Here is an 11,435-nt window from a genome sequence, read left to right as displayed (position 1 = left end):
ACAGGAGTATCGCCGGCTACTTTTCCATCCGGAAGTTTCATAGTCTTGGTAATGTAAGTGAGTGTTAATGTACACCTGAATTCCCTAAATGCTTTTGACAAAATCTTTAGAACATCCTTTTTATTCCTATCATCTCTAATATTCCACGTCAACTGCATATGAAAAATAAAAACAATATACAAATGATAATTTATTCCATACAAAAACTCAGTAAAAGAATAAATAAACATCCATGTTATCTGATTCGTTCTTCATACCTTTACTTCTTTCCAAATGGTTTCTTTTTCGCCCGTTGGTAGCTTCCTCCAATCATTATATGTGATCTTGATATTTCGAATTAGTTGTCCCATGTCAGTGACAAATTTTGAGTGGCACTCTCCCGTAGGCTGGCCAAACTCATTAAAATCAATCTGCAACTTTGCTGGATTTTTTTCTTTTTCTTCCTTTAAGTTCTTCCCAGTTGTAACACCTCTCGTATTTTGCACTAGACGAGAGTCATTGATCTCATTTTCACTCATGTTCAGGACCTGAAATAAATAAAGAATTATTTAGAACATATAAGAAAATAATACATACTCTTTTTTTGGTTTAGCAAATTGAAGTGTTATTACGCTGCATTCATACTGAAGCAATTTACTGATATTACGCTGCATTCATACTGAAGGAATTTACTGATCAATTTACTGATCAGTCTGTTTTGGGACAGTCAGAATTATTCAGCAAATCCAATTTGTTTTGGAGCAGCACTTTGGGACAGCACTTTGGGACAGTCCTGACTATTTCATTCTTTCAGAAGAAATGAGCTTTGGCTTGCTAAGGGGAAGCTCAGTCAGGTCCCACCTGCAAACCCCACCTGCATACCATGCATACCATACTGACTGTAGTACTCAATAGTGTTATGGTAGCTCTATAACTGTAACCTCACAAGAAGTAACAGAATCTGATACAGGAGGGACTGTAGTACTCAGTCAGGTCACAAGAAGTAACACAATCTGATACATACTCTGTATAGAGGATGCCAATAGTAATCAATACTGAAACCAATGTGGGACTAAATAAGAAAAAATTGAAATGCCCAGCAAGAGTGACTATCATAGAAGTGTTTGAACAAGCCTAAAACTAAATAGGCTGAACAAATGCCAAGTAAGAAACATCCAATATACCACCTACTTTTATTTAAATCGAGTCTGAAATGGCTAAAAACATCAAAAAATTTACAGAGAACTTTTCATCACTGGGTGCGCCCAACTGGTGACTGGTGCCCAACTGGTTCAAGTATGGTATCAACTACCAGCACCCAAGCGTGGTACCTGGTGGTGACCTTGCCAAGGTTCAAAGGGCAATCTGCATTATCAAACTATTTCGGGTTATCAAACCATATTCCCTCGTCATGATCTTCACGCAGATAAGTTTCATCACGTATTACTTGCTCATTTTGACAGTTTGTAGAAATAGGAGAAGGTTCATCAAGTTGATCGTACTCTTCTTCATCAACAACACCATCCACTCCGAGAATGCGCCTTTTACCATAACGGACAACTGAACGCTTATCTTCCAAAGGATCTTTAATATAGAAAACTTGTTTCGCTTGAGATGCAAGTATAAAAGGATCCTCAATATGTCCAATGACATTGAAATCAACCAAAATAAATCCCATATCGTCAACGTTTATGCCTTTCTTACAGTCAACCCATTCACATCGAAATAAGGGTACATGAAAATCCACATAATCAAGCTCCCAGATATCAAAAATTACCCCGTAATACGATTGTGTTATATCCACTGGTTGCTTACCCCTTCCAACATATCTTACAGATGATGCAACAATTGTAACTCCGCTGTTTTGCATTGTACTTTTCTGATCTTGACGACTTGTGTAAAAGCAGAACCCATTGATATCGTATCCTTCATAAGATAAGATGTTAGTCTTTGGTCCATTTGCTAACCATCTCAAATTGTCACTTATCTCATGTGTTTTGTTTGATAAATCCGTCATTACCTTTTCTTTAAACCACCGTGCAAAACATCGATTGTGTTCACTTATTAACCAAGCTTCACGTTTATTTGGATTTTTTTTTCAATATGGCAAAGTGATCACTTAAATATGGATGAACCTCCGTCATGTGTTGCAAAACATACAGATGAGCCTTGTCAAGTAAAGCACCATCAACGGTCTTGAAGTCTTCCTTCATGTCGAGATGTAGGAAGTCCAAGAGGTTGCATATTATTCAAATAATCTTGGCAAAATCCAAGTGTCTTAGAAGCAACCGTTGCTTCAATAATACTGCCTTCAGGACGATATCGATTCTTCATTCGTCTCTTATAGGTTCCCATCTCGCGCTCCATCGACCACATGCTTCTCTGAAATACCGGTCCACAAAGTTTTATCTCTCGCACCAGGTGAACAATTAAGTGAACCATAATGTCAAAGAAACTAATTGGAAAGTACATTTCAAGCTCACAAAGTGTCACAACAACATCGGCTTGTAAATCATCCAAAGAATCTGGATCAATGTCTTTCGCGTTTATTGCACTAAAGAATTTACAAAGCTTTGTGATGACTTGTCTGACATGCTTAGGCAAAATAGATCGAATAGCTATAGGTAATAGCTGGGTTAACAAAACATGGCAATCATGAGATTTCAATCCCACTAACTTCAAATCCTTCATTGAAACAAGGCTACTTATGTTGGAGGAATATCCATGTGGCACCTTCACTCCCTTTAAAGATTCACAGAGCACCTTCTTCTCATTTCTGGACAAAGTCGTGCAAATTGGGGGTAAGTAGGTACGCTTCCCCTTCTGAATTGGATTTACCTCGGAACGATCCCTAGCAACCATGTCATGTCCCGCTTTGACACCATCTTTAGTTTTATTAGGCATATTCAACAAAGTGCCAATAATACTATCAAACACGTTCTTTTCTACATGCATGACGTCAATACAATGCCTAACCGACAAATGCTCCCAATAAGGTAGGTCCCAAAATATGGACTTCTTTGTGTGATATACACCGTTTGGTGGAGGTTTGTACGGTTTTCCAAACTCTGTAATGATGTTTTTAACCCGTGCGTGATACTCTTTTCCACTTAGAACTAAAGGGGCTGACCGGTGTTCAGTTTTACCATAGAATGCCTTCTTCCTCTTACGATATGCATGGCCCGGGTCAAGCCCTCGACGATGACACATGTACACATGTTTCCCAGAGTGCTCCAACCATTCAGACTCGGTGTCATCACCACATACAGGACACCCCTTATCGGTTTTCAGCCTATAACCCGAGAGGTTACCATACGCAGGAAAGTCATTGATAGTGTAGTACAATATAGCACGCATTTGAAATTTTGAACCGTTAGCTGCATCAAACACCTCCACTCCAACATTCCACAACATTTTCAAATCCTCTATCAGTGGCTCTAGATACACGTCAATGTCATTACCCGGTTGTTTAGGACCTGATATTAACATGGTCAATAAAATGTATTTGCTCTTTGTAGTAAGCCAAGGAGGGACATTGTAAATTATCAACATTATTGGCCAAGTACTATGTTGGGTACTTAGAGTTCCGAAAGGATTAATTCCGTCCGTACAAAGCCCTAATCTTAAATTTCTAGGTTCACTACCAAATTCCGGGAAATCTCTATCAATTGTCCTCCACTGAGGAGCATCAGCGACATGTCTTAACTTGCCATCTTTTTTCCTTCCTTTGTCATGCCATAACATATACTCTGCATCCTTCGGATTTGCAAACAAACGCTTAAACCATGGTATTATTGATAAATACCATAAGGTCTTGGCCGGACCCCCTTTTTTACGACCTTCGTTAAGCTTATACCTTGACTTCTTGCATCGTGGTCACGCATCTAAGTCGTTGTAGCCTTTACGGTACAAAATGCAGTCATTCGGGCACGCATGGATGTTTTGGTAAGTCGTAGCGAGGGGACATAGCACTTTCTTACATCGATAAGTGTTAGTGGGAAGCTCATTACCTTTCGGCAACATATCGGACAAGAGTCTCAATAAAGCACTAAAACTCTTATCGCTACACCCATTCCCAGCTTTTAAGTTGTACAACTTCAACACCGCTGATAGACGGGTAAATTTAGAGCAACCCGGAAAAAGCGGCTTTTTTGAATCAGCAACCAATATTTGAAAATTTTCCGGACAATCAACAAAATCTTTTTCAAGATCATCCATCATCTGATCGACATTATCAGCCTCTATATTACACTCCTTATCATTAGTATGCTCATTAACCTCATTGTTATTACAATCCTCTCCATTTACCTCAAAATCAACCATAATATTATCAACTTGTTTCTCAACATTTACGGCGTTAGGACAATTAGGAATATCATTCTCTTTCTCTCCATGCCATATCCACACAGTATAATTTGGTTTAAAGCCCTTTAATATCAAATGTTCTCGCATTTCACTTCCAGAATTCACCTTCTTTCGATTCTTACATGCGCTACACGGGCACATGAGTTGTTCATCATCCCCTTGTTGTCTTTGATGTTCAACCGCTTGAGTAATAAATTCATGGAGCCTTTCAAGATACTTAAAATCACGATTTCCATACATCCAACTTCGATCCATGCTATAATTAATTCAAACATATATATTCTGAAATTAGTAACAATTATTTAATAGTGTAGGAGTTTCTTTATATTAATTGAGACAGAGAGTGTATATTATTGAACGCAAACTAAGCATGTTATCCTGTACTTTTTCAGCCACTCACTCAATTACATAACCAGAGCAAATTTCTACCTGAAGAAGCAAAATATTGAGATTGCTATGAGTAATATCATATACTACCTTTTAAAGTTCCTTATTTTAAGTTTTTTATGCACTTCAATACTGATGAAATAGTGTAGGAAAAAAATACAAGGTACATTGAATTATTCAGCTCACTTCACTATTTTTTTGCTTAAATTCAAGATCGGAAAAAAAAATTAAGCAAATTCAAATTGCCAATACACACATATCACACATTTCCAAAATTATTACAAAATTCCCTTAATTGTAACTTCTTTTATTATTTCCCTTACATGGTCATTTTTGCTAATGAAATTGTTTATCATGTTTGAATTCAGAGGAATCGCGGTACCAGATAGCACCCAGCCACATGGATTAAGACTATTGATCAAGGATTACCTATATGCAGCAGATGGACTCTTAATATGGGACGCAATTACTAAATGGGTTCGAGACTACGTGACCCATTACTACACAGAACCTAGTCTAGTTGCCGAGGACAGAGAGCTTCAATCATGGTACGACGAGGCTGTAAGAGTCGGCCACGCTGACTTCAGCAATGCGAGCTGGTGGCCGGACCTAAAAACTCCAGAGGACCTCACTAACATCTTGACTATACTCATATAGTTAGCCTCAAAGACAAAGATGTCATCTTTGCCCTGAATTTCGGACAAGTACCCATATGGCGGGTATGCCCCAAAAAGCCGGTTTAATGCGTCGTTTGATACCCGATGTGAACGACTCAGAGTACGCTTGCTTCTTAGCTGATCCACAGAAGTTCTACTTTACTGCTCTACCTAGTGTGCTACAAACAAGCAAGTTTATCGCGGTAATTGACACGCTTTCAACTCACTCTCCTGATGAGGAATACTTTATGATACACAACTAAACCAATCTTATGTCTTCCAAAAACTGCAACTTACTTAACTCTGCTCATTCACTCTACTCTTTCCCTTTTCATCCAACACTATGGATGCAGACCTTAGCTAAAGAATGTGAGAAGGAAGGCCAAACGACTAATTCAATCATCTCGACCAAGATACCTTTCCTAGACCTTGCTGCGAACAGGCTTTGCTTGAACTTAACATTTAATTAACTAATGTTTGGAGTTAGGGGATCCCTAATAGCTATATAATGCTTCGACAACAGGATTGCAGGAGGATGTGAGACGGAAAATATCGTTTCGCTAAACCTGTACTGTATTCTGTATTAATGAAACCGACTAGAACAGAGGATTCACTGCTACTTACCGGCCTATATTCCAACTCTAAAACGTAATGAAACCCATCCTAGATTCATACCCTTCGAACCCTTTAACAACCTCTATCAACACACTATAACTCGACACAAAATAAGCCCCAAAAATGGCTCATACCAAAACGAACAAGGGGCAGCAAATACCTGACTTTAAACACAATATTTTAACAACCTAAAACAAGTATTCAATTTATAATAATATAGATGTTACTGTGTATAGTTCAATAATTCAATAATTCATAATTCAATAACACAACAATACAATAACGATTAATTTGATGATAGTGATAAAGATTTAAATGAAGAAACTGTAATTGCAATTAAATATGGTCAAACGGTACCTTCGATGTTGTTGCGGATAAAGGGTGGTGGCTTTGTGTTGTAGCTTGTGCGGTGTAGCCGGAAACAACTAGTAGAATAGAGAGGAGTTCGAAAACTAGGGTTATCGGAATTGAAATTGGAATTGATGATTGAATTGAGTCAAAGAATAGTCGATGTAATCGGCCCAAACAACAAGTTCTGACGAACTTAATCAATACTACGTCAGAGGGCGGCGTGAGGAAGCATGTTTTCGATTGCCGGAGTTAAATTATGAGGGGATGCGAGGTTTTGGCGGTTGAAATGAAGAAGACGAAGCAGCAGCTTTACAGTATATGCTGAAGGGTTTTCGCGGTTGAAGGCAATACGTGTTTGTATGCTGAAGGTTTTTGGCCTTTTTGGCGGTTCAATTTTTGTTTTTATAATTTTTCTATTAACGTCGGTTTTAGTTAGAAACCGACATAAAAACATATTATGGCGGTTTTTTAGTCCAAAAATTTATAACTTTGAATTAACTTTTAGCGTCATTTTTAACGTCGGTTGTTAATAGAACCGCCACTATTGAACTATGGTGGCGTTTCCTATTTAGAACCGCCATAAAAAGCTTATGTTATCACGGCGGTTCTTACTTAAACCGCCACTATAAACCTCCTATATACAAAAATATTTCCTTCCCACCAATTTATTGGGCTTTTCGCGTCGTTTCTATTAGAACCGCCACGATAAGTGCGTCGTAATAGGGGTTTTTTCTACTAGTGCATCCCCCTCATCCAAAGGGCCTAAAGAGGACTTATGGACTCACACTTAGGGGGTGGACTTACTTGATCTTAACTCTATATATATATATATATATATATATATATATATATATATATATATATATATATATATATATATATATATATATATATATATATATAGAGAGAGAGAGAGAGAGAGAGAGAGGTGGGATCCGGTGAGTCCACCTAAATATTTGAGTTCATGAGTCCATAAAACAATATCACGCACTATACAAAACAATATCACGAAATTTTTTTTTTTCGAAATTTTTTTTAACAATTTTTTTTTCGTGTAAGCTTTGATATTGTTTAGTATAATGTGTGATATTGTTTAGCATAACTTGTGATATTGTATTACAAAACAATATCACGAATTTTTTTTTCAATTTTGAAAAAAAAAAACAATATCGAACATAGAATTTTTTTGCCTAATTGAAGGGTCAAGTGTCCAAGTGTCATGTGTCAAATTGAAGTATTATGTGTCTGAACTCTGAACTGCATGATTTGTTGAGTCGAGTGTCGTACATAGGTTGTTAAGGGCAAATGAAGAACATGAACAACATAGTTTGGAAGTGTGGTACCTTAAAACAATTGTGTTAAGTCTAAAGAATTCATCTTGATTTGTAAGTACAAACAAAATTCTAAGAATGGTATCTTATATGGTTCTTTTTTGTAGGTGATGTGCTGTCAGGCACGTCTTCCAGCGGAATGCATCATGCCGGTGTGCTGGAAGGTTGGTTTGGAAGTCAGTGGTGGAACGGGAGATTAATTGTTCTTCTGATCACAACACTATGTGTTTTTGCTCCATTACCTTGTTTCAAGCGTATTGGTAAGTTATCACTTTCGTGAGTGTATTGAAATATGAAAGGTTAACTTGTTCTCTGTGGATGACCTATATAGTTATATTTCACTGCATCTGCTATAATTGATTAATACAGTTGTGTCATTTGTTATCTGCATTACGCATAGATGAAAAAAATGCTTGTTCGTGGTGATTTTTTTTTTGTACTAAACGTTGCTCAATACAGTTACCAATCATTTATACTGATATTAGAGTACAGCACTACAGCACATGTTGAAAATTTTTTTTTTCGAAATTTTTTTTTCGAAATTTTTTTTTAAAAAATTTTTTTTTCAAATTTTTTTTTTCGAATTTTTTTTTAAATTTTTTTTTTTTCGTGTAAGCTGTGATATTGTTTAGTATAACGTGTGATATTGTTTAGCATAACTTGTGATATTGTATTACAAAACAATATCACGAAATTTTTTTTTTTCAAAATTTTTTTTTTTTAATTTTTTTTCGTGAAAGCTGTGATATTGTTTAGTATAACGTGTGATATTGTTTAGCATAACGTGTGATATTGTATTACAAAACAATATCACGATTTTTTTTTCCAATTTTTTTTTTTCAAAATTTTTTTCCAAATTGTGATATTGTTTAGTATAACGTGTGATATCAGTAAATCGTGATATTATATCATGGACTCACGGACTCAAAAAGATAGGGTGGACTCATGTGATCCTAATTATATATATATATATATATATATATATATATATATATATATATATATATATATATATATATATATATATATATATAGTGTTGATTTTCGCAGTACACATTTTACTCATCGTTGTACAATATTGACAATTATACCCTTCTCATTCCCTACCACTTTCTCTCTCATATCTCTACTGTATTCTACTCCCTTGTACTACATCCACAAAAAAAAAAAGGAGTTCCAACACAAACACAAACAAACGTACGACACTATACTACTAGTCTACTACTACACATTAACCACAACACCACCACCACCACCGGCGCAGGCAACCCACCCAAAATCGCCGGCCACCCACATCCTCACTGCGCCGACCCACTCCTGCCTCCCACGGACAACCCAGCGCAACACGCCGTCTCTCTCCGTCACATCCCTGTCCCCGTCGAACGGCCGCCGGCGACCCCTCTGCCGTCCTTCTCGCCGGCGGCAAACAACCATTTCACCGGCAATATTTCTGTAAATTAACATCCTACCATCCTCACCATAACACTTAATTATATTAAACATAAACCCTAATTAAAAAAGATTCAAAATTATAGTAACAAATAATCAATTTAATTAATAATAATGGATTAAATACATGCTTTATACTTAAATTATCATTCATAATTGAACAAATTAGGGTATTTTGGAGGGGTTGAAGAGTTAACAATAGAGAGGAGAGAGAGAGAGAATTAGGTTTGATGTTTTTTAGATAGGGGTAGACAAATGGAAAGTTCGGTACAAAATGTACTGAAATGAGTAAAAAACGTACTGCGAAAATAAATTACGTATATATATATATATATATATATATATATATATATATATGTATATGTATATATATATATATATATATATGTATATGTATATGTATATATATATATATATGTATATGTATATGTATATATATATATATATATATTGGATTTGGTGATTTTGGTTCTTATGTTGAGTTGTGAGTTGGGGAATCTTAGCCACTAGATTATATTAGAGATGAGTGGCCAAGATCAAATCTTACATGTCATATAAAACCATTGTCATTTACTTATTTTCTCTTTTTTCTAATGTTACTTTTTTTTTTACTTTAATTTTTTTTTCTTTTTTTTTTTACCTCGTGTTATTATGCTTTTTTTGGCAAAGTACTATGTTGGGTACTTAGAGTTCCGAAAGGATTAATTCCGTCCGTACAAAGCCCTAATCTTAAATTTCTAGGTTCACTACCAAATTCCAGGAAATCTCTATCGATTGTCCTCCACTGAGGAGCATCAGCGACATGTCTTAACTTGCCATCTTTTTTCCTCCCTTTGTCATGCCATAACATATACTCTGCATCCTTCGGATTTGCAAACAAACGCTTAAACCATGGTATTATTGATAAATACCATAAGGTCTTGGCCGGACCCCCTTTTTTACGACCTTCGTTAAGCTTATACCTTGACTTCTTGCATCGTGGGCACGCATCTAAGTCGTTGTAGCCTTTACGGTACAAAATGCAGTCATTCGGGCACGCATGGATCTTTTGGTAAGTCGTAGCGAGGGGACATAGCACTTTCTTACATCGATAAGTGTTAGTGGGAAGCTCATTACCTTTCGGCAACATATCGGACAAGAGTCTCAATAAAGCACTAAAACTCTTATCGCTCCACCCATTCCCAGCTTTTAAGGTGTACAACTTCAACACCGTTGATAGACGGGTAAATTTAGAGCAGCCCGGAAAAAGCGGCTTTTTTGAATCAGCAACCAACATTTGAAAAATTTCCGGACAATCAACAAAATCTTTTTCAAGATCATCCATCATCTGATCGACATTATCAGCCTCTATATTACACTCCTTATCATCAGTATGCTCATTAACCTCATTGTTATTACAATCCTCTCCATTTACCTCAAAATCAACCATAATATTATCAACTTGTGAAAAACATTTACGGCGTTAGGACAATTAGGAATATCATTCTCTTTCTCTCCATGCCATATCCACACAGTATAATTTGGTTTAAAGCCTTTTAATATCAAATGTTCTCGCATTTCACTTCCAGAATTCACCTTCTTTCGATTCTTACATGCGCTACACGGGCACATGCGTTGTTCATCATCCCCTTGTTGTCTTTGATGTTCAACCGCTTGAGTAATAAATTCATGGAGCCTTTCAAGATACTTAAAATCACGCTTTCCATACATCCAACTTCGATCCATGCTATAATTAATTCAAACATATATATTCTGAAATTAGTAACAATTATTTAATAGTGTAGGAGTTTCTTTATATTAATTGAGACAGAGAGTGTATATTATTGAACGCAAACTAAGCATGCTATCCTGTACTTTTTCAGCCACTCACTCAATTACATAACCAGAGCAAATTTCTACCTGAAGAAGCTAAATATTGAGACTGCTATGAGTAATATCATATACTACCTTTTAAAGTTCCTTATTTTAAGTTTTTTATGCACTTCAATACTGATGAAATAGTGTAGGAAAAAAATACAAGGTACATTGAATTATTCAGCTCACTTCACTATTTTTTTGCTTAAATTCAAGATCGGAAAAAAAAATTAAGCAAATTCAAATTGCCAATACACACATATCACACATTTCCAAAATTATTACAAAATTCCCTTAATTGTAACTTCTTTTATTATTTCCCTTACATGGTCATTTTTGCTAATGAAATTGTTTATCATGTTTGAATTCAGAGGAATCGCGGTACCAGATAGCACCCAGCTACATGGATTAAGACTATTGATTAAGGATTACCTATATGCAGCAGATG

At 36.0% G+C, this 11,435-nt stretch overlaps 1 protein-coding gene across 1 annotated transcript; it reads right to left on the bottom strand.

Annotated features, from left to right (window-relative positions):
• Positions 1-2,166: 2,166 nt before the first annotated feature.
• On the bottom strand, positions 2,167-3,723 carry LOC141613550 (uncharacterized). Its single transcript, XM_074432286.1, has one exon. The coding sequence runs from the start codon at positions 3,721-3,723 to the stop codon at positions 2,167-2,169; it is 1,557 nt and encodes a 518-aa protein (XP_074288387.1).
• Between the last annotated feature and the right edge of the window lie 7,712 nt (positions 3,724-11,435).

This window comes from Silene latifolia, chromosome 11, assembly GCF_048544455.1.
Source record: "Silene latifolia isolate original U9 population chromosome 11, ASM4854445v1, whole genome shotgun sequence".
NCBI lineage: Eukaryota > Viridiplantae > Streptophyta > Magnoliopsida > Caryophyllales > Caryophyllaceae > Silene > Silene latifolia.
The sequence above is the reverse complement of the archived record's forward strand: the minus strand, read 5'-3'. Positions and strand labels throughout refer to the sequence as shown.